The sequence below is a fragment of the Bos indicus x Bos taurus genome, chromosome 26 (assembly GCF_003369695.1).
Source record: "Bos indicus x Bos taurus breed Angus x Brahman F1 hybrid chromosome 26, Bos_hybrid_MaternalHap_v2.0, whole genome shotgun sequence".
NCBI classification, from domain to species: Eukaryota; Metazoa; Chordata; class Mammalia; order Artiodactyla; family Bovidae; genus Bos; species Bos indicus x Bos taurus.
In genome coordinates, this window is record NC_040101.1 from 20,774,072 (window position 1) to 20,801,475 (window position 27,404).

At 37.4% G+C, this 27,404-nt stretch overlaps 1 protein-coding gene across 1 annotated transcript in view; it reads right to left on the minus strand.

Moving 5' to 3' along the window:
- The window catches only part of SMC3 (structural maintenance of chromosomes 3), a 38,137-nt gene extending 11,365 nt beyond the window's left edge, over window positions 1–26,772 (minus strand). The window contains exons 1-17 of the mRNA XM_027528497.1: window positions 26,624–26,772; window positions 25,585–25,660; window positions 19,462–19,500; window positions 17,830–17,897; window positions 13,747–13,818; window positions 12,802–12,881; window positions 12,459–12,537; window positions 11,206–11,323; window positions 10,031–10,206; window positions 9,437–9,517; window positions 9,053–9,217; window positions 8,629–8,750; window positions 7,280–7,493; window positions 1,824–1,927; window positions 1,561–1,660; window positions 780–940; window positions 226–367 (exon numbers count right to left, since the gene is read on the minus strand). Coding sequence (XP_027384298.1) covers window positions 226–367; window positions 780–940; window positions 1,561–1,660; window positions 1,824–1,927; window positions 7,280–7,493; window positions 8,629–8,750; window positions 9,053–9,217; window positions 9,437–9,517; window positions 10,031–10,206; window positions 11,206–11,323; window positions 12,459–12,537; window positions 12,802–12,881; window positions 13,747–13,818; window positions 17,830–17,897; window positions 19,462–19,500; window positions 25,585–25,660; window positions 26,624–26,638 — 1,812 coding nt within the window. The 5' untranslated portion in view covers window positions 26,639–26,772. The remainder of the gene's footprint in view (window positions 1–225; window positions 368–779; window positions 941–1,560; window positions 1,661–1,823; window positions 1,928–7,279; window positions 7,494–8,628; window positions 8,751–9,052; window positions 9,218–9,436; window positions 9,518–10,030; window positions 10,207–11,205; window positions 11,324–12,458; window positions 12,538–12,801; window positions 12,882–13,746; window positions 13,819–17,829; window positions 17,898–19,461; window positions 19,501–25,584; window positions 25,661–26,623) is intronic.
- Window positions 26,773–27,404: the final 632 nt, after the last annotated feature.

The window sequence follows — 27,404 nt, forward strand, 5'->3', positions numbered from 1 at the left end:
ACACTCTCAGAATACCCTGTACTGATGTATTTTAACACTTTGCACATTTTGCAATGGTTTATGTCATGGCTGTGACCTCTGTCTTCCTTCCTTTCCTCATCCAGCATTAACTATCCTCTACGGTAAGAAAGGAATGTTTTCCTCACAGACCATGTGAACCAGTGTATAGTGCTAAACCAAGAAAAAAACTTACTGAAAGACAGACTTTAACACACATCAACTCACATTGGTTTCAGGATAGGCAGTATCCCTTACATCTAACTTGTTAAGAGGCAGGAAAGTAACCTCTCCAGGAAGATTCATTTTATTAAACTCCATCAAAATCTTCGTGCTGACTTCATCTGAATCAACAATGTGATAAAATAACCTACATGTAAAGAGAATGAGATAGGTCCAAAGTGCTTTAAACATTTAAGCAAACAAGTTACTTTTTTCTGTGCAATCCAATTTGTATGGGGAGGGCTATAATATATACTCTAGAATTTTAGAAGAAAAAAATTTATTAATAAAATTCTCAAAACACTGCAGTGTATACTTTTCACATGGACCCCTCTACACACAATGGAGGGAGAGAAAAGTACAAAAAGGAGAAGTTCTAGTTTCTACAACTAGGAACAAACACTTAGCATCAATGTCTTTAAGTGGAATATTAAATAAAAGAGGATTGGAATATTAAATAAAAGAGGATATATTTAAACTACAAAAGGTTGTTTCTTAGGTTATTCTTATTCCCTCTTTTCTTTAAAAACTCAAAACACAAGCAAAAAAACAAATCTCACCTGTTTCCAGCAGTGACTTCCACACATGTGTAGAAAGCAGGCTCACATTCAAAGTTATTCATCACAATACCATGATAGCCATTTTGAACATGCTGGTTTATTCCTTTTCGACGGAAGTGGTCTAGCACTTTATTTATGCTATCTATTCCATTTAAAATGGCCTGTTCAGAAACAAAAAATTGTAAAATATTGCTAATGGCACTCATGCTGATATAAAATGCCCCTATTACTCTATACATTAAAAAAATATACCAAATTGGGAGACTGGAATTGACATATACACAACTACATATAAAACAGACAACAGTAAGAATCTACTGTACAGCACAAAGAACTCTACTCAATACTCAGTAATGCCCTATGTGAAAAAAGAATCTAAAAAAAGAGTGGATATACTTATATGTATAACTGATTCACTTTGCTGAATACCTGAAACTAATACAACTCTGTAAACCAACTATTTTCCAATAAAAATTAAAAAAAATAAAAAATATACCACAGATTAAACACCTTCTCCAACAACAGGTCAACTCCTTTTAAATATGCCAACTACGTGCAACACCTTGTATTATGGATTCTGTCCCATGACATTAGCATTAAAAATGGACCCTTCATCTAGAACTCAAAAGTGCTATTTTTAATAGCATGGGTGCTTAAATGATATCCAGTATTTCATATTTATAAGACAAGTTAATTTGCATTCTTCTCTTGAAAGCTAATAAATTCTTATGCAGTGATAACTGACTCAATGCAAACTGAGGTAATGAAAGAACCTACCCACCTTTCCTGTTGCAGCTCTAAGGAGTTGCTGTTTCTTTTCAAGATCTTCTCTTTTAGCAGCAAGTGCCTGCTGTTCTGCATTCTCTTCTCTCCACAAGTAACTAATCAATAAAAAAGAGACTGTCTTCAATTTTAAAATTAAGACAATATGCTAACAGTATACAATTTTGAGGGAAGATAGTTAATTTATAATTTAAAGACCATTTAACAGCCAGTAACTACCATTACTCAAAAATATTAAGGCATACTTTAGTCTATACTAACTTTCTTTCACTTTGTAATTCATCTTTCTTATTTTTTACTTCATAGTATTTTCTGTCCAGTTCTTCAACCCGAGCTTTGACTTCATTAAGATCCTGATCCAGTTTCTATGGAAATAAAAATACATCAAATTTAAAATCTAATTTCATACAAACTAATCCCTAGTAACAGAAAGCAGGTCAGTTGTTACCAGAGGATGGAAGAGGCCAGGAAAGGAGAGAGGGAGGAATTACCAAGGGATATGGGAAACATTTTGGGGTGATCAATAGGCTTATCTTAATTGTGGTGATGGTTTAACAAGCACATACACGTATCAAAACAATTAATCTGTTCATTAATGACCTTACTACTTCTATAATATATACTCTAGAATTTTAGAAGAAAAAAATTTATTAATAAAATTCTCAAAACACTGCAGTGCATACTTTTCACATGGACCCCTCTATACACACACACACACACACACACACACACACACACACACACACACACACACACACACACGAATACAAGAGATTTAGGAACATACTAAGAAGCAAAAGGCTCTTTTGCACAATGTACTTAACACTGTAAAATCATCTCTATCCAATATAAAGAACAGAGTTCACCCTCACAAGTGGTCATTTTGATACACTTAAATGCAACTGAAATATTGAAAAATAATTTCAAACTTGAAAAAGAATGAATAAAACCTCTCACTGCAAACTCCTGTTTTAGCACCAAGCTTTTTCAAAAAGGGCATCTGTTGAGGTTGGTATTTCCATGAACTCAAGATAAAAATGCTTTTTATTTCAAGACAGGATGTAGCTATCTCAACTAAAACTATACTAACAAATTCCCAAAGAACTGACTACCTCAATCAATCTGTTTTCCATTCCTGACCAAAGTCCAAAGCACACTGGCCAGTAGTCTATTACTCCTGGTCACTTGTCCTACCAGCTGAGCTGTTTATGGTTACAGAATCGGTTCTGTTTGCTCCCTATTATGTTTTTGTTTTTAGGTGACTGATTACATTAAACATTAGATAAACTGATGATATGAGTACAAGGAAAAGTTGTTCCTTTAAAAAACTGATTTAGTTTTGAACACACTCAAAGACTAGTCACTGAAAATTGGATTAAAAGAACAAGTGAAAGTGAAGTCGCTCAGTCGTGTCCGACTCTTTGCGACCTCATGGACTGTAGCCCACCAGGCTCCTCCGTCCATGGGATTCTCCAGGCAAGAATACTGGAGTGGGTTGCCATTTCCTTCTCCAGGGGATCTTCCCGACCCAGGGATCAAACCCAGGTCTTCCGCATTGCAGGCAGAAGTTTTAAACTCTGAGCCACCAGGGAAGCCCTAAATGGGCAAAAACCTCTAATATATAAAATGTAAGTGCATATGGTAACAGATAATATGTACTTTATAATGGGCTTCTCAGGTAGCTCAGTAGAAATGGAGTAGCCATCATAGTCAACAAAAAAGTCTGAAAAGCAGTACTTGGATGCAATCTCAAAAACAACAGAATGATCTCTTTTCGTTTCCAAGGCAAACCATTCAGTATCATGATAATCCAAGTCTATGCCCCGACCACTAATGCTGAAAAAGCTGAAAGTTTCTATGAAGACCTTCAAGACATTCTAGAACTAACACCCAAAAAAGATGTCCTTTTCATTACAGGGGACTAGAATGCAAAAGTAGGAAGTCAAGAAATACCTGGAGTAACAGGCAAATTTGGCCTTGGAGTACAGAATGAAGCAGGGCAGAGGCTAATAAGAGTTTTGTCAAGAGAACACACTGGTCATAGCAAACATCCTCTTCCAACAATACAAGAGAAGACTCTACACATGGACATCACCAGATGGTCAATACAGAAATGAGATTACATTCTTTGCAGCCAAAGATGGAGAAGCTCTATACAGTCAGCAAAAACAAGACTGGGAACTGTGGCCAGATCATGAACTCCTTATTGCCAAATTCAGACTAAATTGAAGAAAGTAGGGAAAACCACTAGACCATTCAGGTCTGACCCAAATCAAATCCCTTACAATTATACAGTAGAAGTGAGAAATAGATTTAAGGGACTAGATCTGATAGACAGAGTGCCTGATGAACTATGGACGGAGGTTCATGACAATGTACAGGAGGCAGGGATCAAGACCATCCCCAAGAAAAAGAAATGCAAAAAGGCAAAATGGCTGTCTGAGGAGGCCTTACAAATAGCTGTGAAAAGAAAAGAAGTGAAAGCAAAGAAGAAAAGGAAAAGACATAAGCATCTGAATGCAGAGTTCCAAAGAATAGCAAGGAGAGAGAAGAAAGCCTTCCTCAGTGATCAATGCAAAGAAACAGAGGAAAATAATAGAATGGGAAAGACTAGAGATCTCGTCAAGAAAATTAGAGATACCAAGGGAACACTTCATGCAAAGTGGGCACAATAAAGGACAGAAACAGTATGGACCTAACAGAAGCAAAAGATATTAAGACGAGGTGGCAAGAATACACAGAACAATACAATAAAGATCTTTACAACCCAGATAATCACGATGGTGTGATCACTCACCTAGAGCTAGACATCCTGGAGTGCAAACCAAGTGGGCCTTAGGAAACATCACTATGAATAAAGCTAGTGGAGGTGATGGAATTCCAGTTGAGCTATTTCAAATCCTAAAAGATGATGCTGTGAAAGTGCTGCACTGGATATGCCAGCAAATTTGGAAAACTCAGCAGTGGCCACAGGACTGGAAAACATCAGTTTTCATTCCAATCCCAAAGAAAGGCAATGCCAAAGAAAGCTCAAACTACCACACAATTGTACTCATCTCACACGCTGGCAAAGTAATGCTCAAAATTCTCCAAGCGAGGCTTCAACAGTATGTGAACCATGAACTTCCAGATGTTCAAGCTGGATTTAGAAAAGGCAGAGGAACCAGAGATCAAATTGCCAACATCCGCTGGATCACTGAAAAAGCAAGAGAATTCCAGAAAAACATCTATTTCTGCTTTATTGACTATGCCAAAGCCTTTGACTGTATGGATCACAACAAACTGGAAAATTCTTAGAGAGATGGGAATACGAGACCACCTGACCTGCCTCCTAAGAAATCTCTATGCAGGTCAAGAAACAACAGTTAGAACTGGACATGGAACAACAGACTGGTTCCAAATTGGGAAATGAGTACGTCAAGGCTGTATATTGTTATCCTGCTTATTTAACTTACGTGCAGAGTACATCATGAGAAATGCTGGATTGGATGAAGCATAAGCTGGAATCAAGATTGCTGGGAGAAATATCAATAACCTCAGATATGCAGATGACACCACCCTTATGACAGAAAGCGAAGAGGAACTAAAGAGCCTCTTGATGAAAGTGATAAAGAGGAGAGTGAAAAAGTTGGCTTAAAACTCAGCATTCAGAAGACTAAGATCATGGCGTCTGGTCTCATCACTTCATGGCAAACAGATGGGGAAACAGTGGCTGACTTTATTTTTGGGGGCTCCAAAATCACTGCAGATGGTGACTGCAGCCATGAAATTAAGATACTTGCTCCTTGGAAGAAAAGTTATGACCAATCTAGATAGCATATTAAAAAGCAGAGACATTACCTTGCTAACAAAGGTCCATCTAGTCAAAGCTATGGTTTTTCCAGTGGTCATGTATGGATGTGAGAGTTGGACTATAAAGAAAGCTAAGGGCTAAAGAATTGAGCCTTTTGAACTGTGGTGTTGGAGAAGACTCTTGAGAGTCCCTTGAACAGCTAGGAGATCCAACCAGTCCATCCTAAAGGAAATCAGTCCTGAATATTCATTGGAAGCACTGATGCTGAAGCTGAAACTCCAACACTTTGGCCACCTGATGCATAGAACTGACTCATTTGAAAAGACCCTAATGCTGGGAACGACTGAAGGTGGGAGGAGAAGGGGACAACAGAAGATGAGATGGTTGGATGGCATCACCGACTCAATGGACATGAGTTTGAGGAGTTGGTAATGGACAGGGAGGGCTGGCGTGCTGCACTCCATAGGGTCACAAAGAGTCAGACAAGACTGAGCGACTGAACTGAACTGAAATGGTGGCTCAGTGATAAATAATCTGCCTATCAAGGCAGGAGACACCGGTTCGATCCCTGGGTGGGGAAGATCCTCTGGAGGGGGAAATGGCAACTGACTCCAGCATTCTTGCCTGAAAAATTCCATGAACAGAGGAGTCTGGTGGGCCACAGAGTTGGACACGACTGAGCACACATGCACATATTTTCTAACAGTAATTCAAAATGTCAAGTCACAAAGTCAAGGAAAGACTGAGGAGCTGATGCAGATTAAAGCAGATAACAGAAACATGACAACTAAATGCAATATATGATCTTATATTGAATCCTGAATTGTTTTCATCCAACTTTAAGGAGAACTGTATTTACATGTGCAGCTCATAACAGGGAAGTCCCCTTGGAATGCTAATCACTACTCATATTCATAAGAAATACCTTGCGTGCTACATCAAGATTGGTATACACTCTGGTGAAGAATGCTGATAAAGAAGGCTATTCAGGTGTCGGGGGTAGGCAGTATATGGGAAATCTCAATACCCTCCTCTCAATTTTGCTGTGAACCCAAAGATGCACTTTAAAAAATGTCTAAAAATAAAGACTGGTACATAAGCATACACTTATCTTTAAATATTTATATATAAATACATGTAAATATTATACATTAAATGCATATAAGTATACATATTTAAGATTTTATGTTTTCAGTGACTTTTCTGATAAACTGACCATACCAATGGTGAAGACCTTGTAAGGTAAAAAGGTTCCTTCTAGGTGTGTGTATATATAAATAAATAAATATATATATTCTTACCCTACACCTGTCCTACACACTCCCTTCTCACCACTTCGATCATCTTCCAATCACCTATATATATCCACAAGTATCACTTAAGAAAGCATTTTTCTCTTTCTAATTTTAAATAATTTACAATCTTTCTTATTCAAAGTAATAGTTTTATCTTCTACTTCAATTTTTAAGAAAATGCTAACTAAACATGCAGAGTGAATGTTTAATTCATTTAGAAAGTGTTATAAAATCACCAATGTGTTAACAAAATATATTCTGCAGTAAGTTATTACATTGATAGAATATTACATTATTACATAAAAATGGAAAACTTTTAAATTACTATAGTCATTTTAGATTTGTATGTTACTTAAAGTTAAGTGTACAGTCCAAGTGCATGTTACTGACTCATAAAAAATATATTTTAAAATATATTTAATCTATATGGACACTCACTGACATGGCAAAAAAATCTTTAAATACAGAATTACCATATGTATAATATTAAACTGTCCTGGTCTTATCTAATTAAGTATCTGTCTTGTGTATTTTATGATAATTATTTACAAATAAAACTTAAAAGAAACAGATAAACCTGCACATGTTCACACTCAAAGATTTCACAAAGCAGCTATAAAAGTTCTTACATTATACTGCTCCAGATTTTTCTCTTTATTTGCCTCAGTGTCCTCCAAATCCTTATGTATAGCAGCAATCTGTCTTTTCTTGTCATTAATAGCTTGATCTAAAGACTTGAGTTCCTTTTTAATCCACTTATCCCTTTCTTCTTTTGATGTAAACTGGCTTCCTCGACCCTGCTTTGCATAAAGGTCCGTTCTCTCTTGGGTAGCTTGGGCCAATCTACACAAGACAGAAAAGAATGGATTGAAAAGGAGAACAGGAAATAACCAAGTTTAATTGCAATCAATACCTCAAGAGTACAGAGAGACAATAACCATTTTTGTAATTCCATACAAGAAGGAAAGGAGAATTCCCTGGTGGTCCAGTGATTAGGACTCTGTGCTCTCACTGCCGAGGGCCTAGGTTTGACAGTCAGGGAACTAAGACCCCACAAGCCACATGCAGAAAAAGGGGAAAAAAAAAAAAAAAGGAATTAAGTATAAAAGCAACTGTTATCTAATAGTGCTTCTAGGACTAGCTCTATATAACATTAATTTAACTTCAAAATCACAGTGAAATTCAGGTAAAACAGCCCATCCTCTAAGGATTTAAGGTCCTTCCTGGTCTGGGTAGGTCAGTAAACCTAGACAAACCTAGCACCCTACCTCAGGGATTTTCAAAAATGCTCCAACTATATTTAACTATTTAAACATTTTCAACACCTTACAATGAAAGACATTATGAAAGTTAAAAGGCAAGAGAAAACACATAGAACATAAGGACAAATATTAACCCCCAAATAATACTATCAAACAGTAAGAAAAAAAAAAAAAAAAACCAGGAAAAAAATGGACAAAGGATATAAACAGGAAATTCATTAAAATGAACATATGAGGCATAAAAACATGATAATGTACTAGATTGTGAAGTCAGCAAACAATGGCAAGTCCAATCTTCAGACAGAAATTAAAATGTCTAGATGCTAAAAGATGTCAAGTATGAACAGAAGGTGGCAGAATGAACACACAGCAGGATACAATTTGGATAAACAAAAGAACAATCATCATTCATGTTTTTAAAAGTCCAAAATTTAGCTATATTACTTATGAGCAAGTTACTGAACTTCCCAGAGTCTTAAATGTGTCAAACTTATAGTGAGGATACTGTGGCTCACCGAGGGCTTATGCCTCGGTGATACGCGTACACTAATACTGGCCCACAGTATTGGCTGTTACTTTGGAATGGGCATTTAACTTTTTGCCCTTAATTACTTTTTGCCTTTAATTACTAACTTCCTAACCTATAATTCTTTATACAATAAGGTTCTATAGAGGAACCATGTAGAAAATTAGAATTGGTGAAAAAAGTCCCAGACCTAGCAATTCCTCGCTCTTCTTTTTCTTTTACACTGTTGAATTTAGGTTCTGTTTCTGCCAGTTCTTTCTGCTTTTCTTCTATTTTTTCAAGCAGCTTCTGCCTTTCTTTTAATAAGCGTTTCTGTAAATAAAGCAAGATAAGTAAAAATGCAATCTGTTTAAAAACTTTTCTTATTTTTAAGTCTAGTGTAAGATATTTTCTCATGAAAAGAATTCATGAGAAAACTGATCCTGCAACATAAAACTAATTTTTAAATGTAAGTAACTGATAGTACTCAGTTGCAACTTGAATGCAAATTATTTTAAAGTGCCAAATTTTTTTACAAAAATTCAAGCATGCACCCCTGTCACAGAAAGGACTGTCCTCTGCAGTTCCCACTCACCTGAACATTTATGTCTTTCATTTTCAGCATTTTAACTTACCCTCTGTTCACTATTGCCTGCCAATTCATCTTGTAAATCCTTGGCTTTAAGCTCCAATTTAGTTCTCTGCTTAATTTGTTCCTGTCTTTCAGCACTGAGCTGTTCCTTTTCTTCCTTCATAGCTGAAATTTTTGTTTTCAGTTCTCTAACTTGGCGCTCAATATCCTATTCAAAAAGTATCAGAAACAAGTTAGACAACTAGAAATACAAAAGCAAAATCAGAACACCATTATTGGTTTGTCTTTTTCTCTTATTTGAACTTTCAGTACTACTCTCTTTCCAATACTCAATCCCAGTGACACCACTACTTGAAGTTACCATTCCGTAATTCTGGTACAGAAAGTTTAACTTACAAGTTACCCTAAGTCTAGTTTAAAACCTTACCTCCATTTTATCTCTTGCATCCTGCTGAGCATCTCTTAATTGTCTGGATTTTTCTCCACTTGTCTCTCGCTTAGCAGAAAGCTGGAAAAAAAACCAAGCTATGATTTCTAACCCATTTTGGATTTGTTCAATATTTTATAACATCTAGTAAAAATCTTTAAATATCTGCTAAAACAAGCATTCACTTAAAAAAATTTTCCCCCCAAAATAACTGTATTGGTTTTAAATATAAAATGCCTAGTTTTCAGCATTACCTAAAACAAATTTTTGTACAAAATGTCAGCAATACTAATTACAAAATACACCTTAAAAAGTCAAGAAAGAAATTCGTGAAACCCTAAACGTTGCTTTCTTCTCACCCTGGTCTGCCTGACACCACCACCTACTTATATTTCAGATGCAACTACAGCAAGGACCACGTGGGTCATTTTCCTTGGAGTAAACTCAGAGTAAATTTGCTGAGTAATGAATTCACTAAGAAGTTTTAAAATTTTGAGGTCTGTATTTAAAAATCATTGAAAAGTATAAATATAGTATGAGTTTAATATATTCATAAAAATAAAATTAAACAAGTGGCAAAGGTAAGTATTTTACCTCATCAAGTTTAGCACGAGTCTCGTTAAGTTCCTGATTGTAAATGGTATATTCCAGGGCTCGTCTCATCTTATCCCACTTTTGATACTGAGCTAGTTCTTCCTTTTCTTCCTCTAAGGTATGTAATCTCTCTTCAATGTATTTTAACAACTCATTGATTTTTTCCCGTTTTCCCTCTTAAAAAAAATGGGAGAAGGGTGAAGGAGTTGAATAAAATTTTTACGCAGTATCAATTCTCAAATATAGTGTGTAAAACTTAATCTTAAGCACTTTAGCATTATTTCTTTGATATTAGGTGGTAACCAAATCTAAGATACTAAAATGGCAATTAAAATGCTTTATTATGGAAAGTATGAAAGAATAAACTTATACATGGTGACACTGATTCTTATATTACACATTTACAGGCCTTTGTTTAAGCTTCCTTTAAAAGTTAATGTGCCTCCCCATGACATTAGGGGAAAAAAAACACAAAACCCTACTTAATATCACTGGTGTCACTGATTCTCAATTCTTGTAACAGCATTATCTATATAGCTGCATATACTGAATACTTACTATATTCCAATCATGGTGCAACTTTGCTCCTCTATTCACCACTACAAACTATAAAAAAGGACTGCACAGATGGGAAAGCTTTGGACCACAAAGGTCAAGTCTAAAGTCTCAATATCAGGTAACTATTATTTAGACTTTGAACGTAAGGCTCTCTGACTCTAAGCCATGAAAGGGCACAGCACTTGAAAGGCAAAGTTGAGTTTCCATAATGAATGTACTAAGGAAGAATCCAAGTTCAAAGTTTAAGTTTTACATTTACTTGCTTGTGAATAAATTAAAACCTAATGCCAACTGATATTTCCGCATTTTTTTTTCCTGAGGAATACATCCAAATGTGTTATCCTCACTAATAATGAGAAAGACTTTAAAGGCACAAAGCAGCTGACCTAGAATGGTACTATTATCTCACAGTAACAATTCTTTATTCAAAGGGACAAACTTAGAATTCTCAAACCTTAAACTGCCTAACACTAATTTTCTTTCCAATCAGTCTACAAGCAAATTATTATACAATAATAAATATTCCTGAGAATAGACAACTTCTCTCAAGTATCATAACACAATGAAAAAGCAATACACAGAATAGAAGAAATAAGGCAGAATAACATTTATTTTACCTGTTTCCTTCATTAAAGATATGCTTTCTTCTTTTCGTTCATCATACACTCTAGTACCAGCTACTTCTCTTAGTAGTTTTAGTCTCTGAGAATCTGGTGCTGTGGCCATCTGGTTAATCTAAAAATTTTAGAAAAATAATTATTTACAGAGCTAGATTGCTCTTTAAGAACTCTACCTTGAAAGGTATTCACATGCCAAGTTTTAAGTATGAATTCACAATAGGAGAATAGCAATGAACAGAAAAGATCTTGCCCTCAAGAAACGTACACTCTAGTGGGAAAAAACCCAGGAAGCATACATACCATTACAGTATAAGTGCCATGAAGAAAAACAAAACAAACTAAGAAATTATAGCATAAAGAGTTAGGGTGACGGCAGCGCTCTTATAAAAGAGGCAGACAACATAGATGGCTTCTATGAAATGACCTATGAGCGGAAATTGAAATAATATAAAGGGACCTATGCTGCATGCACACAGGAAGTCTCAGGTAATTGCTTTCAAATCAGCCTCCTTTTAAAGACATTTTTCATAGTCTTTTCAAAAATCTCGCTCTTGAAAGTGAAACACATATTCTTCCTAATCCCGTTTTCTGCATGCTAACTTTCTAACACATAGCTAAAAACGCCTCCAACATGAAATAAGAAGTGGACATTTTAAAAGGATTCTCCCCTAGTCCAAAACAGTACAACAAAAAACTATCAGGACACTGCAGGGTATGTTCTAAGAAAAATAAATTATTTTAGATATATACAGTTAAAACATATGAGGAAATAGTAGAACAATCAGCTCAAGTATATAACTCCTAAAAACTGTAAAAAATACAATTCGATTGAGAGAAAATAACATGTAGCATTATGGCAGATTTCTGGTAATGTAAACTTTCTAGTATATTATACTAACAGAGTATTAATTTCAGAAAGTAACTTTTTTCAAATGTGATTTTTATAAAGTTTCTACAATACTCTTAACTTCTACAAACCAAAAATATCTGCAGATCACTAAGAAAACATGATCCACTTAAATAATTCTGCTGAAATACTTTTATCCCACTATGCAATGGATCTATTTTGCACTTTATGGCCACAAAAAAGGTATTATTAATACAAACTTCAGTGCAAAATAAATCAATGAAAACAGAAGATAGTAAGGTCCATTATCACCCGAATTTAACCACTAGAATGAAATCAAATTCATCATTCAATGAATATAATCAGAAAACAAATTCCCTTTAAAAAGATACACATTTTTTACCTTTCCTTGTTTAACAATATAATAAGGATTGCTTCGAGAAAAACCAGCACTTTCAAGGAGATTCATCACATCATTTTTCCTGTTGATAAACAATTAAAAAAGTTTTCAAATATATAACAATCCAACAATAAGCAAAGAATACACTAACCCTTGAGTTAAGGGGCATGAAGAACTACAGAACAGTCATTAAATACAGTTTATATCAGCCTCAGGGAATCTTCTGATTCTTATGCTTGAGCTCTAAATAATAATTTCCTGAACACGAGGCAAAAGTACCTCATATATGAGCCAAGTAAAATACTTTTACTCTCATGTATAAAAATTATAAGCATAAAATGCTTACGTGACCATTTTCTTGTCTAAGAAATACTGATCCTTTTTGGCACCGATAACTCTTCGAAGGGAAACTTCCTCTTTGTCGATCTAAGAAAAAAACATAAATGCTCAAACATAAATCTAACAGTAAATGTTTTGGAAACATTTCAGTTAATAGGGTCATTTTAGAGTCCGTCACCATAGCAATTATTTTGAAACTTCAATTACCTCACTAAAGATATGCTGCTGCTGCTAAGGCACTTCAGTTGTGTCAGACTCTGTGAGACCCCAGAGAAGGCAGCCCACCAGGTTCCCCCGTCCCTGGGATCCTCCAGGCAAGAAAACTGGAGTGGGTTGCCATTTCCTTCTCCAATGCATGAATGTGAAAATGAAGTCGCTCAGTCGTGTCCCACTCTTCGAGACCCCATGGACTGCAGCCTACCAGGCTCCTTCGCCTATGGGATTTTCCAGGCAAGAGTACTAGAGTGGGTTGCCATTGCCTTCTCCAAGAAAGATACGCTATGAATACTCAATTCTATGACAAAGACCTTTTTCTACAACAGCTTGCACGTTCCCACTTGTTTACCAGAATATTCAAAACTTTAAGATAAAATTAGAATGTAAGCTATAGCTATTTTAGTATAAACTAAATCATAAAAGCCTTCCTGGGTAGCTAAAACAGTAAGGAATCTGCCTGTAATGCAGGGTTCAATCCCTGTGTTGGGAAGATCCCCTGGAGAAGGGCATGGCAACCCACTTCGATATTCTTGCCTGGAGAATTACATGGACAGAGGAGCCTGGAGGGCTACAGTCCACGGACTCACAAAGAGTTGGACACAACTGAGTGACTAACACACACAAATCATAAAAGTCTAAGTACAGCTATAAATAAAAGTTTCAAAGCACGAGAAAAGTCAGCTGCATCAATAAAATTCTCAACATTATTACTGAAAAGAAAAAAACAGTTACTCACCGGTAACCGGTTGTCTGAATTGTCAAAAATAATCTCCACAAAAGCAGAAATAACACGAGGACCAGTACCCTCCTAAAACACAAGAGAAAATTCATGTCATTTAAGTGGTATTTTCATATTCTTTAAATACTTTATCACAGCAATCCAGTCTATGCCCCAACCACTAATGCCAAAGAAGCTGAAATTATATGATTCTATGAAGACCTACAAGACCTTCTAGAACTAATACCCAAAAAATGAGGTCCTTTTCATTATGGGAGTCTGGAATACAAAAGAAAGAAGTCAGGAGATACCTAAAGTAACAGACAAGTTTGGCCTTGGGAGTACAAAATGAAGCTGGGCAAAGGCTAACAGAGTTTTGCTAAGAGAACACACTGGTCATAGCAAACACTCTTTTCGCATAACACAAGAGAAGACTCTACACATGGACATCATCAGATGGTCAATATAGAAATCAGATGGATTATATTTTTTTAACAGAAGATGGAGAAGCTCTATACAGTCAGCAAAAACAAGACCGGGAGCTGACCATGGCTCAGATCATAACTCCTTATTAAAAATTCAGACTTAAATTGACTAAAGTAGGGAAAACCACCAGACCATCCAGGTCTGACCTACATCAAATCCCTTACGATTATACAGTGGAAGTGACAAATAGATTCAAGGGATCAGATTTGATAGACAGAGTGCCTTAAGAACTATGGATGGAGGTTCACGACATTGTATAGGAGGCAATGATCAAGACCATCCCCAAGAAGAAGAAATACAAAAAGGCAAAATGGTTGTCTGAGGAGGCCTTACAAATAGCTGTGAAAAGACGAGAAGCGAAAGGCAAAGGAGAAAAGGAAAGATATACCCACCTGAATGGAGGGTTCTAAAGAATAGCAAGGAGGTAAGAAAGTCTTCCTAAGTGATCAATGCAAAGAAATAGAGGAAAACAATAGAATGGGAAAGACTAGAGAACTCTTCAAGAAAATTAGAGATACCAAGGGAACTTTTCATGCAAAGATGGGCACAATAAAGGACAGAAATGGTATGGATCTAACAGAAGCAGAAGATATTAAGAGGTGGCAAGAATACACAAAAGAACTATACAAAAAAGATTTTCACGATCCAGATAGCCACGATGGTGTGATCACCTACCGAGAGCCAGACATCCTGGAGTGTGAACTCAAGTGGGCCTTAGGAAGCATCACTATGAACAAAGCTAGTGGAGGTGACAGAATTCCAGCTGAGCTATTTCGAATCCTAAAAGATGATGCTGTGAAAGTGCTGCACTGGATATGCCAGCAAATTTGGAAAACTCAGCAGTGGCCACAGGACTAGAAAAGGTCAGTTTTCATTTAATCCCAAAGAAAGGCAATGGCAAAGAATATTCAAACTACTGCACAACTGCACTCATCTCACACGCTAGCAAAGTAATGCTCATAATTCTCTAAGTGAGACTTCAACAGTATGTGAACCATGAACTTCCAGATATTCAAGCTGGATTTAGAAAAGGCAGAGGAATCAGAGATCATACTGCCAAAGTCCACTGGATCACAGAAAAAGCAAGAGAGCTCCAGAAAAACACCTACTTCTGCTTTATTCATTACGCCAAAGCCTTTGACTGCATGGATCACAACAAACTGTGGAAAATTCTTAAAGAGATGGGAAATAACAGACCACCTGACCTGCCTCCTGAGGAATCTGTATGCATGTCAGAAGCAACAGTTAGAACGGGACATGGAACAACAGACTGGTTCCAAATCGGCAAAGTCAAGGCTGTATATTGTCACTCTGCTTATTTAACTTACGTGCAGAGTACATCATGCAAAATGCCAGACTGGATGAAGCACAAGCTGGAATCAAGATTGCTGGGAGAAATATCAATAACCTCAGATACGTGAAGACACCACCCTTATGGCAGAAAGCGAAGAACTAAAGCCTCTTGATGAAAGTGAAAGAGGAGAGTGAAAAAGTTGGCTTAAAGGTCAACAGTCAAAAAATGAAGATCATGGCATCCGGTCCCATCGTATCATAGCAAATAGATGGGGAAACAATGGAAACAGTGATAGATTTTATTTTCTTGGGCTCCAAAATCACTGCAGATGGTGACCGCAGCCATGAAATTAAAAGACGCTGCTCCTTGGAAGAAACGCTGTGACTAACCTAAACAGCATATTAAAAAGCAGAGACATTACTTTGCTAACAAAGGTCCATCTAGTCAAAGCTATGGTTTTTCCAGTAGTCATGTATGGATGTGAGAGTTGGACTATAAAGAAAGCTGAGCACTGAAGAATTGATGCTTTTGAACTGCGGGGTTGGAGGAAGACTCTCAAGAGTCCCTTGGACTGCAAGGATATCAAACCAGTCAATCCTAAAAGAAATGAGTCCTGAATATTCATTGGAAGGACTGATACTGAAGCTGAAGCTCCAATACTCTGGCCACCTGATGTGAACAACTGACTCTTAAGAAAAGACCCTGATGCTGGGCAAGATTGAAAGCAGGAGAAGGGGACGACAGAGGATCAGATGGTTGGGCGGCATCACGATCTCGATGGACTTGAGTTTGAGCAAGTTCCGGGAGTTGATGATGGACAGGGAAGCCTGGCGTGCTGCATTCCATGCGGTTGCAAAGAGTTGGACACGACTGAGCGACTGAACTGTACTGAGAAAATCCTCTTGCCAAAGCAGCAGACACCGGATTAGGATAACAATACTCAACCACAGAGCTTTTTTTTTCTCCTCCAAATAGACTTTGACTGTGAATTTAAAAAATGAGAACTATGCAAAAGATGTCAAAGTTAGATGTACATAGGCTTTATTCTACATACCACTTCATTTGAGCAAAAGACCCCATAACCACCCAATTTTACCTATTTGCTAATACATAAAACTTTGAGGCTTTTCCCTTATAGATTCATCTTAATGTTAGAAAGGAACCCTAACAAAGCATATAATTACTGGAACTGTCTTTTTAAACATTTGAGATATTCTGTATAATTTTAAATCTGCTATGAAAACACATACATTTAACACGTCACATTTTGATCATTTTGTGACCCAGCTACTTACCATGCCCAGATAATTTCTAGACTGTGAACACTGTTATGAAGTAGTTCAATACAATAAAGAATAACACCTCAAGAAACTATTCTTTTAATGCTAATCTGAGAAACCTAAACAGAGACTTGCTTATAGGGAATCAATCCTGATTACCAGACTGAAAATTCAAATAAAAAAAAATTAAAATTAAAATTTAAGAGTGGGAGGAAGGAATTCCTTGCCAGTCCAGTGGTTAAGACTGGGTGCTTTCACTACCGTGGCCTTGGTTCAATCCCTGGTTGAGGAATTAAAATCCCACAAGCCACATGGCACAACCGGAAAAAAAAAAGAGTGGGCAGGGGTAGTGGGGGGTTGGGGATGATGGTTAGAAAAGAACTTTAAGTCTAGAGATACTGTGTAGATACACTGAAGAATCTTGCTTTCTGGTCTTAAAAGTAATTATAAGCTATATTTAAATAAGACAGATAAGGTACACCATTTTATCATAGACTTTTATACTTTCTTACCCTAAAAGTATTTACTACTTATAATTTAATGAAAACATTCTAACAGTTTTCATTACTATAAACATACTTTCTTATTGGAAAATAATGTTCCCATTTAAGTACAAATATGGCTAAAAATAATTTTATGTGCTTAAGTTTGTAATGGTTGCTTTTCTGTGGCTCCATATTAACTTGATTCTGAGTCTCAAAGTTTCTAATCCCCAACCTAACTCGTTTTTCTCCTCAGCAAACCAGATTCCAGACCCTTACCAGGCCATACTCTTTAAATAAAGAATTTATATTTATATGGAAGATATATCCATCCATAGGGAACTCCTACAATTTTTTTAACCATTATATAAAAATTAAGCCTTTATCCTGCATTAATATAGTACATTAAATTTCACAGCAGAACAATATACATAAGAAACATATTGTGTCATGTTCACAAAAGATCTGAAACTTGAAAAAATAATTTTGTTTGGCAGAACTGACAATGTATTTTTAGAAGTACTTAAAACTGGTAATGTTTTAAAGCAGTCTCACTCACATGTAACAAAGCCAATCGCTGTTCCGGACGAAGATGACTAAACTCATCACTGAGAACAAACTGAATTGCTAGAAACATAAAAATAACTATTAGTACAATCTAAAAAAGATTTATGCTTTAGTTATAATCTTCCATACCTTCAGAGAACAGTGTATCTTTCAGGTAATGAACAATTCAGATTAACTGTTTCATATAGACAAAAGGAATGCAGAAAATTTGCCTGTACAGATTAATCACCTACTAAATGATGATATTAGAAAAATATTAACAAGCTTTCACTAAAACATTTAAGGTAAGAAAATAAAAAGAAAACACTGAAATACAAAAAAAGGCAAGTAGAACTAAGGTGTAACTTGATCAAAGTATACACGTTCAGGTTTCATGCTATATTTGCTTTTATCCACTACATATAAATGATATAAATTAAAATATTTAACAAAATAGGATATATTCCTATAATATCGCTGATTGGATACTTTGTCAAAAGAAACAAAACTAAGTAGGAAATACTGGGAAACACTTCAGATTTCTACTCTCTGCTGCAGTACTTACATGCCCTTTATCTTCTATAAATAAGGTGTCATTCATGCCACTTCCTCAGAACGCCTAACTGGACAACCCTCTCCTAGAAATGTAACTCTTTAATCAACTTTTGTATTCCCAGTCCACCCAAGAGACTTTTGACACTCTAAAAGAGTGAGTCTGTGTATATGAATGTGTATGCTGGGGGTGATGGTGGGGATTGGTTTTCTTTTATAATCACCTTGGAGGGGACAAATTCAAACTCCTGTGCTGCGATTCATGGGGTCGCAGGGAGTCGGACACGACTGAGCGACTGAACTGAACTGAACTGAGAGATTATGAGATTATTACTTCCACTCCAATCCTACTCTTCTCATCATCCCCAAATTACAACTACTGATGGGATACAGAGTTCCCTTTAGAACTGTGAGCAGAAAAGGGACAGAACTCTGCTATTACTAATGCTCCCTTTTCCTCAAGCACCACTCAACTAAGACGTTCAAAAATTCCTCAACCTACTCCTTATATAGTCCAAATCTGTTAAAATATTTTTCCTCAGCAAAGAATTTAACACAGGCATTACTATTCTTAAATGCATTTTATCTTTAGAGCTAGTTTTCAAAGCTCTATTTACTACCTTCTGACAACTGTCTTTGTTGAGTCTATACAGTTTTTTATACTCCTCCATCTTTTATTAAAATAATTGATTTAGATGAAACAGATAAGCTATTTCCCATAACAATGTTAACTATTCTACTGCACTTATATTCTCTCTCTCTCTGCATTTACAACATTTATATATGGCACTGAAGTTTAGAAAGCACTCCTATACATATAATCTCATTTGATTCTCACAACTCATCTAAGGTAAGCAGGGTAAATACCTGTTTTTAAAGTAAAAGACTACTTTGAGAAGCTGTTTTGCATAATCTCACATGGCTAATTAGCCACTAGTGTAGAGCTCAGATTCTTACACTCTAAACCCTCTACATTAAATTTCAATCGTGTTTGAAGAAGTACTTCTTCTATTTCATGCAGACATAACCTCAGATAAACTACCTTAAGATACCTAGGTCTTATTGTATTTAGAATTCAAAATACAATACCTACCATAAAAAAAGTTACTTTTTCCAGATCCATTTCTGCCCACTGTAAAATTTTAAAAAGTATGTTATTTTGTATAAAAAACAGTAAAATTTTAAACTGAAAGTATTCAAAGATATAAAATCCTATTTTCTAACAAAACATCTTAAAACTTAAATGCAACAGAACAGTGAACAGCAAATAATAAAACAGCTTTAATTACCAAATGGGTACAGTTTTTGTATCGTCTTCAGTTTTTTTCGTAAAGAAATGTATTTCATTGTTTACTTTTTTGCTCTTTCTCAATAGTTTAAAATTAACAGGAATAACTAAACATACTACCGGGTCTTCATTACAATGGACATGTAATTCTATTTTAATTGTATACAATACTTCTAACAATTTAAAGATTCACATGCTAAAATTTTAAAATACTTAAACAGTCATTAAAAATTCTCAAACCATTTCCATGTTAAAACAGTTTTCTGATCAGCCCTATCTATACATCAAGTATAGCCTCTCAGAATCACAAAAATACAGACAACTATAAGGCACTTGTTTTACTACCTGAATTCAGAAATAAGCAATTCTATACATAAAAGAAAATCAAATGCATCAGATATAATGAATTTACTTGAACTTTTCTTTTCAGCAGAATTTTCATTGTTAATAGTCATGAATAACTATGTCACTCTCTCTCAATCTTGACCAATATCCTGAACATTTAGCCCCAAAGTCATTCTCTTTAATCCAAAGTAAATTCTAAAGAGATAGGAAAATAATGAAGTGCTTAAAAAAAAAAAAAGGCATATAACAGACACAGGCCAACTTAAAGGGGGTCTTCTACTAGGGAAATCTAGGACAATTTGAGCACCAAAATAATTAGATGAATTATAAATTAGGGCTTGGGTGGAAGTGGAGGAGAGTAATTCATGAGTCCATACTGAAAATAAAAAGATAAATAAACAGCTAAGGAGAAAGGATGCTTGATTCCAGTAAAATAACAAAGGGTAAATGTGAGAGGAGTGCTGGAAATAGAGTATCACCGTCCTGTAACTACCAGAATAAAGGCAAGAATTATTGATGAATACTAAATCTAAGGGGGAATTTTGATAAGGAACACAGTATTTGCAAGGTCCCCAAATCTCTCCACATTATTTATCAGTTGCAAAGGAAAAAACACTAACTAGAGTGGAAAAATGACACAACCTTTACTGATCAAAAGCATAATCATCAATAAGAAGCAGATGGAGATCACATGCCTCCACATCGAATACCTTGAAAAGGACACATCATTTACATAATGTTTCTCAAAACCAACACTGTAAAAGACAAAGGCTGTGGAAATGACCCAGATTAAATGAGAATAAAGAGACATGACAACTAAATTCAATGCCTGATCCTAAATTAAATCCTGTACTGGGGCGGGGTCTAGTTATGTTGACTGGGTCAGTCAACATAACTAGAAAATAAAAATAAAAGATTACTGTACTGATGCTAAATTTACTGACATTGATAACTATACGGTGATTATATAAGATGGCTTCACAAAATCTGTCTGGACGTGATCCAATGCAACCACAAACCAGATATATCTTCTTTGTAAAGGTATGACCACTTCTCCCCTCACTCTTGCCCTCAGACTGCACTCTCCCATTAAGGCCCTAGCAGCTAAGCAGGCTTGGGGCTCTGTTTTCCAGGAAAGCAGGACTAACACAAGCATAGATCATTAACAGGAAGAATAGCTATCTCTGGGTAGAGGGATAGTTTAATTTTTTTTCCTTTTAGCTTCTATGCTCTTTATGTTTTACAAAGTCACATATATTTCTTTTGTTAGAAGGATAGGGAAAAAGATAACCTTAAAAAGGTTTATGGTTATTACATTTAAACATCAAACAAGTATCATCACACGAGGTTTCTCCCTGCCTTCAAATCATTATTTTTCTAAGGGTCGAAAATCATTAAACAAAGTGATATGCTTTCAAAAGATATGTTTAGGATCAATCTCAGTGTACATTACTTTTGGTCTTTCTTACATGATTAACAGACTTGTTTTTATTTTTTAAGATTTTTTTTTTTGATGCGGACTGTTTTTAAAGTCTTTTTTAAATTTGTTACAATATGATTTCTGCTTTAGGCTTTTGTGGCTATGAGGCATGTGGGATCTTTGCTCCTGGACCAGGGATTGAACCTGCACCTTGTGTACTGGAAGGTGAAGTCTTAACCACTGGACTGCCAGAAGTCCAGACTCGTTTTTAAAATACATTAAACAATATCATTTTTTTTCAGTTAAACAAAAGAACATTTAGATAATTTCCTTTGTAACTGTGACTATTAACAATCCTAATGTTGCAACCAAAGTAGTAAAACAGCTACCTGGTAAGAGGCCCTACAGATACAATTTAATCATTTTAGGTAATGATGGCCATCATCTTACAAAACCAAAATGATTGAAATGTCAAGAACAAACCACCAACCAAACAACTGTCATCGCTCAGTCGTATCCGACTCTCTGTGACCCCATGGACTGTAGCCGACCAGACTCCCCTGTCCATGTGATTTTCCAGGCAAGAGTACTGGAGTGGGTTGCCATTTCCTTCTCCAGGGGATCTTCCCCACCCAGGGATCGAACCCAGGTCGCCCGCATTGCAGGCAGACGCTTTACCCTCTAAACCACCGGGGATAAAATTAGTCAGTCCTCCAAATCTCAAATCGCTGGGTTCCAAACCCAAGGATTTAATCAACCACAGACTGGGGGTTTTCAGAAAGTTCCAAAAACAAACCAGAATTTGCCACAACCTGGCAACTATTTACACATGATATACATTGTACTTACAGCTATTTACATAGCATTTACACTGTATTACAAGTAATCTAGGGATATGCTTAGGTTACATGCAAAAACACTAAGATTTGATAACAAGTTTTAGTCGCATCCAAGATACCAAAGAGAAACTATAACTGTATAAAACTGATATTAAGATATTTAACCACTTTTAATTTATGAGTTAAGGAAATAATCTAAATCTAGTAATTATTCACTTTTCTCCATTTCTAAAGATTTTCTGATTGATGAAAATCAAAAGACACTTATAATCAAAATGTAAGTAGAACTCTAGTACAATCAATCTATTCTTATAGCACACTAATGATTTTTCAGTAGGTTAAGGCAGAAGGAAAAGTATGTTTTTATTACCAACTACAAAGCTGCAACTGCTGTTTCAAGGACAGGCTTTTTCGTGCCCTCAATTTTTAAATTTTATTATTTCAAAATAAAATATGATTCTCAAAAGTTTCTCTGGGAACATTAGTATTCACTGTTCACCCTTAACTTATTTCTGTATTGTCAACTAAACTGGCACTTGCCAAGAGCATTTGCCAGCAACAGAACAACAAGGGCATTTGCCATTTGCCTCTGCAGAGATTGAACCCTGTGCTGCTGCAGCTGCTGGCCTTCAACACCCCCTGAGCTGAATTCAGGGCGGAGAGTCAGACCACTGTGCTCTCTCACTTTCCCACCAGGGAAACTGGTGCAACAGGTCTTCAGATAGATATTTTCAGGAACTGATTTCACGATCCCAATCCCTGCATCTCTTCAGATCTAGAAAATAACTAAATCCCTTCATGATGACATTCTCTCCTCTTGACTAGCAGAAAACTTTGTGTCAAGTAAGCGCTTGCGAAGTAATGTTCAAAATTCTACAAGCGAGGCTTCAGTTCTCCTTAAGAGAACTCCCAGATATTCAAGCTGGATTTAGAAAAGGCAGAGGAACCAGAGATCAAATTGCCAACATCCACTGGATCAAAGAAAAGCAAGCGAGTTCCAGAAAAGTATCCACCTCTGCTTCACTGACTACGCTAAAGCCTTTGACTGTGTGGATCACAACAAACTGGAAAATTCTTCAAGAGATGAGAATACCAGACCACCTTACCTGCCTCCAGAGAAACCTGTTAGAACAGTCAGAACTCAACATGGAACAATGGACTGGTTCAAAATAGGGAAAGAAGTGTGTCAAGGCTGTATATTTTTACCCTGCTTATTTAATTTATATGCAGAGTACATCATGAGAAATGCTGGGCTGGATGAAGCACAGGCTGGAATCAAGATTGCTGGGAGAAATACCAATAACCTCAGATATTCAAATGATACCACCCTTATGGCAGAAAGTAAAGAGGAACTGAAGAGCCTCTTGCTGAAGATAAAGAGGAGAGTGAAAAAGCTGGCTTAATATTCAACATTCAAAAAATGATGACCATGGCATCCAGTCCCATCTTTTCATGGCAAATAGATGGGGAAACAATGGAAACAGTGACAGACTTTATTTTGGGGGGCTCCAAAATCACTGCAGATGGTGACTGCAGCCATGAAATTAAAAGACGCTTGCTTCTTGGAAGAAAAGCTATGACCAACCTAGACAGAATATTAAAAAGCAGACATTACTTTGACTACAAAGGTCTGCCTAGTTAAAGCTATGGTTTTTCCAGTATGTGTATGGATGTGAGAGTTGGACCATAAAGAAGGCTGAGCACCAAAGAATAACTGTGGTGTTGGAGAAGACTCTTGAGAGTCCCTTATACTGCAAGGAGATCAAACCAGTGAATCCTAAAGAAAATCAATCCTGAATATTCACTGTAAGGACTGATGCTGAAGCTGAAGCTCCAATACTTTGGCCACCTGATGAGAACAGCCAACTTATAAGAAAAGACCCTGATGCCGGGAAAGACTGAAGGGAGGAGAAGGGGGTGACAGAGATGAGATGGTTGGATCGCCTCACCAACTCGATGGACATGAGTTGGAGCAAACTCCCAGAGATGGTGAAGGTGAAGGGAAGGCTGGCATGCTGCACTCCATGGGGTTACAAAGAGTTAGACACAACTTAGCGACTGAATAACCACCAAAGGGCTTGAATGTACTGAACTTCCCCTTCACCAAAATCTTAAGAGACTGACCTTCCCCCACTGCCTCTTTGGAGCAGTCTCTCAGAGTTATCTGAGGTGCTTGTCTCCTGGGCTGCAGTCCTCATTTTGCCCCAAATAAAACTTAATTACCAATTCGTGCATTTTTTTTAGTTGACAGTATGAATCTTACCTCACCTCAAGCTATGGACTCCATGGTGCATACTCTCCCTGACCCCCAATTCATATGTTAAAGCCCTAACTCCACTATGTGAAGCTTTTTGGAGACAAGGGGGTCTTTGGGAGGTAATTTACATGAGGTTAGGAGTGAAGCCTTTATGGTAGGACTATTGCTCTTTCAAGAGGAAGAGGTTCAAACAAAGGTTCTCCAGAGCAGTGAAAAAATGAATCCCTGTTGTTTAAGCCATCTAGTCTATGATATTTTGTTGTGGCAGACCAAGCCAACTAGGACACTGTATAGCTGAAATCTATGTTGATAGCGATTCTATACTTTTCTGGTGTCTAGAAGCACTCATTTCATCTATTCTTTAAAAACTCAGCAGATGGTCAGAAAACACTTGCTGTCTGTTATCACTATCATCTGTAGAACCTATATATTAACTATTATATTGAAGGACAATCACCATTCGCCCCCTCATCCTCACATAATTGCTTTCTCATTTAATCTTTCCAACAGCCCTAAGAAACATGTATCATTATTTCCACTTTACAAGGGAGAAAACTGAAGCATCAGGAAGTCTGAAGAATACACAGCATAATTGGGATTTGAATCCCATTCTGCCATGATCCAAAGTTTATGCTTTTCCCACCAAGTTGCATGGTCTGTCCTTGGACATTATAATAGGAAAAAAAAAAAATCTTAGAATAACCTAATTGTGAATAAAGAATGGTCATCTTTGAAATAAGGCAATAGTGACCATTTTTAAAGTAGGAAATGACATACCAAGAATAGCTGAAATGCTAAATTTAGTGCCATTCACTATAAACTTAAATCTATTAAAACACATACACACAAGGCTACCAAATAAAAATGAATACTTTGTCTTATTCAAGTATTTTTAAACGTAAAAAGGAAACAATTTCATTAGTGCAGATAAAAGTATTCATACAGAAAAAAAAAGCATATAAATTTACGTAATATTCAAGACAATTCCTGTGTCCTTAAGCCTAATATAGGCAAATTTAAACAACTATGTAGACAGAAAACTGACAGCATAAACCATGAACACTTACCAATAACATTATGTTTTGAACTGAACGGGTCTACAATTGTTTGATCTCTATAACTTCGAAAACCCTGGATAATAACCTAACAAACAGAAGAGAGATATTTTTCAGAAAGAAATAACACACCCCAAAAGAACTAACTTCTAAGCTAATATTTTCCTTTTGCCCTCCTTCCCTTTACGGTTTCCCGTTTAATGCCAAACAAATATTTCCACGTCAGAGAAGAAAAATTTATCTTGGAAAATGATTTAAAAATATTCTTAAAACTGCCCGTATATCAGTAACCACTGCCAGTGTTGCTTATGAGAAGTTATAATTAGTAACCTGTTGGGGAGCGCTCAAAATCAAATACACTGTCTAAGGTTGGCTGGAACACTAACCATCACAGGGCCGGATAAAAGTCTATCACGTATGCAGCGGGGCTCAGCGGGCCTGGGCGCCCCTTTCAGTCACACTCTGGCCAAAAAAGAGCCGCCCATCCAGGACAGGACTGCTCAGAGTCCAACACATCCAGCCGAGACACTTCTCTTAAGGAGTGTGAATGGGCTCATTTTCGGGGTGGCCTCCAGCGCGGGAAGACCATTTTGACAGAAAGTAAACAACGGAATGAGGAGGCGCTACACATTCTGCAGGAAGGAGGGACCCTTTCACGTCTCCGGTAACTCGGGGAGGAGCGAGGCCCCCGGCTAAGCTGACGCCCCAGCTTGGACCCCACAGGCGTTCCGAGGCCGGGGACACCCTCTCTTCACATACGCCACGCAAAAGGCTCGCGAGGGGGCTGGCCAGCCCCGCAGGGCCAAGCTGCTTCTCGGCCACCCGGGAAGGCCCGTTCCCTCCAAAAGGCCCACTTCGCCAGCCCCTCCAGCTCTCTCAGCTAGAGCCCGCTTCCCTCAGGCAAGCGGCCTGCGGAGAGGCTCGGGCTGCAAAGGGGCGCCCCTCCCCCACAGTCCGTGTCCAGCCCCGCGCCACCCTGCAAGAAGCAACACCTCCGACAGGAGCTGTCCTCACGAGCCCCTAACGGGCGGGAGGGACGCACAGGCCTCACCTGCTTTATGTACATGGTTCCGCGCCCCTAGCCAGGGAGAAGGGCTCCCCGCGAGAAGCAACAACTCGGCAGCGGGGTTAGGTGAGGCGCCTAAGAGACCCCTCCCCCCCAAAGCGCCGCTTGCACCCCTCTCGCCAAACAAAATGGCGGTGCCCATGGAGGCGGAGTCCCCGCCTCGGACGGAACCACCCTCGCAACTTCCCTCGGAGCGTGGGGGGAATCAGAGTCAGATCTGCTCTGTCTTTTTGGCAAAAGGGCCTTCTACAATGTCGTCAGCTGAATTTCATGTGACTCCTCAATTTTTAAATGAGTTTTCCCTGAGAATTAGTCGGAAACTTCATTCGGAAAAGCCTTGGTCGTGAGATTGACCTGTATTCCCTCCGAGCGCGCAGCCAATGGTTGCGGCCACAAGGTGGCGAAAGGTTCGGCGCCAAAGCTGAGAGAGGGTGTCCAAGCGCCAGTAGCTGTGAGAGTTGACGGCCCCGTGGTCTCGCGCTGTTTGGAAATACCGAGCTGGGGACCTGTAGAGTACACGACCGGGGGAGAAATTCGGTGGGCAGAATCCCTGGTCCTCTATTATTCTCTCACTTGTATAAGTTTAGAATGGCCCCCGCTGGCTCTGGACTCCCCACTCTCAGGACTGCCCCAAATGGACTTGACGCTAGAAAATTATTTTTAATAATGTCATAGTTATTAATATCCTGGAGCTGTTACTGTTCTGCCAATTGCTATAAATTTAGGCAGATTGGACGACTGCAACGCAAAGATTTAGTTAAGATTA